Below are 3,402 nucleotides of genomic sequence, written 5' to 3'. Positions count from 1 at the left end.
GTATCGCAGTGAAAGCATCAGTCGATGCTATATTGTATTCTTCTTAATTAAACTCTCTTTTGTAAAGCTATCGTGTCTCGATACTTTACGGGAATATCCCAACATTTCTAATTTTAATTACAACTACTTACGTCTAGCTCTTTCCTCCACCTCCTCCCCCTCCTCCTTCTCCCGAGCGCGTCTCAGGCGAGTTGAATCCAATGGTGGCAACGAACGTACATCATGTAGCAACATGTTCACTCGATAACGCCGTATGTTGCAAGGCAACCGATGCAGCGAAGAAACGAACTCTGACTAGTTCCTCAAAACGCATTTTAAAATGACATCTATGTGAAAAGGATAGGGGTAAAATTTGCCAATGGGGTGAAAAAGAAAAAGAGGGGGTAAAAATATATTAGCTAAGCTTATAATCCCACATTTCAAAAGAGAAAACATGATCAAGGGTCTGGGTGGAAAAAGGCAAAGAGGGGGTAAGCTTATAATCCCACATGTCAAAGGAGAAAACATGGTCAAGGGTCATAAAGATAGTATTTTGTGCGCAGACACGTTCAAAATCGAAGATCTAGTCGAAAAGACAAAGAGGGGGCAAAAAGTATATATTATAGGTTAGCTCACAGTTCCACATTTCAAAGTCCGTCAGTCGAGAGTGAATCAGTTTCAACGAATGTGAAAAGAGTGACTTGGGAAATATGTGCGATAACATGGATCAAGATCTGGTGGCGCGAGTCGACGAGGTTGCTACCATGGGCGACTATTTCGCGTGGATTCTGCAATGCGACGAGTGCATCGCGAAACTCGAAGAACGTAGCCGTGCCAAGCGTCCAAGGCTGTCCATCGGCAATAGACAATCTCTGGTGGCGCAAATCGCGCGACTCGAGGGAGTAAAAAAACAACTGGAACGACGATTCGTACATTTCGGTGGTGGCGATGATTACGCGAGTGTCGGACCTTCTTCGAGAGCGCAACTGTCGTGGCGCGAGATCGACACCGCGTTTGACAGTCGCGTGCTTACCGGTGTGGTGATTAACGTGGAGTACATCGAGCCGCGGAAATTTCTCGAGGACGCTCGCGATGTAGTGGTCGAGCACGTGCGAGACGCTATCGAGCGCTATAATTGTGTAAAGGTGAATACCGTGTTCAACGGGGAGTTTGTGGCGGGTGATAAACGTGCAAATAAAAGCATAAATACTATGAACTGTTTATTACAACGGACCTACAACTGTGGTACAAGTCGCGCGTAATCAATCCGATTCCAACCGAACTCGAAGAATTCCAGGAGCGTGATAGCGGGTGGGCCCTGTCGCGTATACACAACATAACTATTAATGTGAACAAGTGCAATCCTATGCGCGCGGGATGCCACATAGACATGCCAGAAGTGGTGAAACGAAAGAAAGCAGTGATCAATGTACAATCACAGGACAATGCGTGTTTCGCGTGGTCGGTGGTCGCTGCTCTGTATCCAGCTGAAAGGCATGTGGATCGGAAATCGTCGTATCCACATTACAGCGATGTGTTAAACCTGCGAGACGTTCCAATGCCAATGACATTAAGTGGTATTAAAAAGTTTAAACGGTTGAACAGTATCTCCATTAATGTGTACAGCATCGATGAAAAGAACAATTGTGAACGCGCGATCGTACCACTACGAGTTGCTGACGAGAAGAAGGAGAAGCACGTGAACCTTTTATACCTGCAAGATCAGGAGGGTCACTTCGTCTGGATAAAAAACTTATTCCGCCTCGTAAGCTCGCAACTCAGTAAACAAAAGGAGAAGAAATACATTTGCGATCGGTGATTATCAATAAAATTTATGAAAAATTGTTTTATTTGAAAAAATATAAAAATGTTTTTTCTTTCCAGATGTTTGCATTATTTCCATTCAAATGGAAAGTTGGAAGCCCACAGCGTGGACTGTCAACAGATAAATAACTGCGCGATTGTATTACCCAGCGAGAAGGACAAGTGGCTCAGCTTCAACAACCACAGCAGGAAGGAACGCGTGCCGTTTGTAGTGTACGCGGACCTTGAGTGCATCTTGATAAAGACTGATACCGATACCAAAGCATACCAGCACCACCAGATATTTAGCATCGCGTACTACGTCCACTGCTCGTATGACGACTCGCTGTCAACGTACCGTTTCCGCCGCCACATTGATTGCATCGCGTGGTTCGCCAACCAACAAGAAGAATTGGCATATCGTGTACAGAATATTCTGTCGAGTAATGTTCCCATGCAAACACTTTCTAAAGAACAGTATGAGAAATTCCGTAGTGCCACGCACTGTCACATATGCGAGAAACCGTTCGCACAGGGTGATGATAGAGTACGCGACCATTGTCATCTAACCGGACAATATAGAGGCCCCGCGCATTCTAATTGTAACTTAAATTACAAAGATGCGTATTTCATTCCAATCGTTTTTCATAATTTATCCGGCTATGATGCACATTTCATAATTAAAGAAATCGCTACAGCGTTCGAGGGCACAGTTGATGTATTACCCATAACGAAGGAAACATACATTTCCTTTACAAAAAATGTAAAAAATACCATAGAAAACTCAAAGCGACAAAATTGTATAAAGCTGCGATTTATTGACTCATACAAATTTCTGAGTACTAGCTTCGATAGATTGGCATCGTTTCTCCATAGAGACCAATTAAAAATTTTACGATCTGAATTTTCAAAATTATCCAGCAACGATTTCGATCTATTGACGCGTAAAGGTGTGTTTCCATATGAATATGTGGATTGTGCGAACAAGCTGCAGGACCCGCGTCTACCTCCACGCGAGTCATTTTTCAGTTCTTTGACCGGAGTCACCGTATTCGAGAGCGATTACGTGCGCGCCGAGAATGTCTGGCAGCGGTTCTCCATCCAAACCTTAGGCGACTACAGTGATTTATATATGAAGATAGATGTCTTGTTATTGGCCGACATTTTTGAAAATTTTCGCGATAGTAGCATCAACAGTTATGGATTAGATCCCGCGTATTATTATACCATGGAGAATGTATAAGGAGACCGAACTAGGTCTGGATCACGTCACCGAAAGTGGGCCGACATTTTTGCCATCCAGTGAATCAAAATTTTGCCACTTGTAGCGCTGGCGTCGCCTTACGCGATTAAGAATTCGCTCATGAGTTTACCGATCTTGATCTCGTAGATACAGCGTATAACTGTTGTTATCTGGAGGACAATTTCTGAAACTTACGAAAATTACAAAAGTGAGTGAATATTTATAATTTCAATCTGTGAATTCGCTCACTTTTGTAATCTCCACAAGTTTCAGAGATACACAATCCATCTCCTCATCTTATTTACAGATCGGATGTATATTATATAATCACGAAAGCTTCATACATATGACAACCATGTGTCACGTACGAATGCGAG

General features: G+C 43.2%; 1 protein-coding gene across 1 annotated transcript; it reads left to right on the top strand.

Annotated features, from left to right (window-relative positions):
- The first annotated feature begins 1,321 nt into the window (after positions 1-1,321).
- On the top strand, positions 1,322-3,025 carry LOC105557193. Its single transcript, XM_012004374.1, has 3 exons — positions 1,322-1,794; positions 1,864-2,259; positions 2,704-3,025. Exons 1-3 carry the CDS (start codon positions 1,346-1,348, stop codon positions 3,023-3,025), a joined length of 1,167 nt encoding a protein of 388 aa, XP_011859764.1. The 5' UTR covers positions 1,322-1,345.
- The last annotated feature ends 377 nt before the right edge of the window (positions 3,026-3,402 follow it).

The sequence above is a fragment of the Vollenhovia emeryi genome, unplaced genomic scaffold, assembly GCF_000949405.1.
Source record: "Vollenhovia emeryi isolate VEMERY1.0 unplaced genomic scaffold, V.emery_V1.0 DF939574.1, whole genome shotgun sequence".
Classification (NCBI taxonomy): Eukaryota; Metazoa; Arthropoda; class Insecta; order Hymenoptera; family Formicidae; genus Vollenhovia; species Vollenhovia emeryi.
Note: the sequence above shows the minus strand (reverse complement) of the source record. Positions and strands in the feature narration are given on the sequence as shown.

Excerpts from the sequence above, each read along its gene's own strand:
- LOC105557193 (XM_012004374.1), top strand. The coding sequence starts at position 1,346 with ATGCGCGCGGGATGCCACATAGACATGCCAGAAGTGGTGAAACGAAAG. Across the intron at positions 1,795-1,863 it reads AAGAAATACATTTGCGATCG|ATGTTTGCATTATTTCCATT; the intron begins GTGATTATCAAT and ends TTTTCTTTCCAG. Across the intron at positions 2,260-2,703 it reads CAAACACTTTCTAAAGAACA|CAACGATTTCGATCTATTGA; the intron begins GTATGAGAAATT and ends AAAATTATCCAG.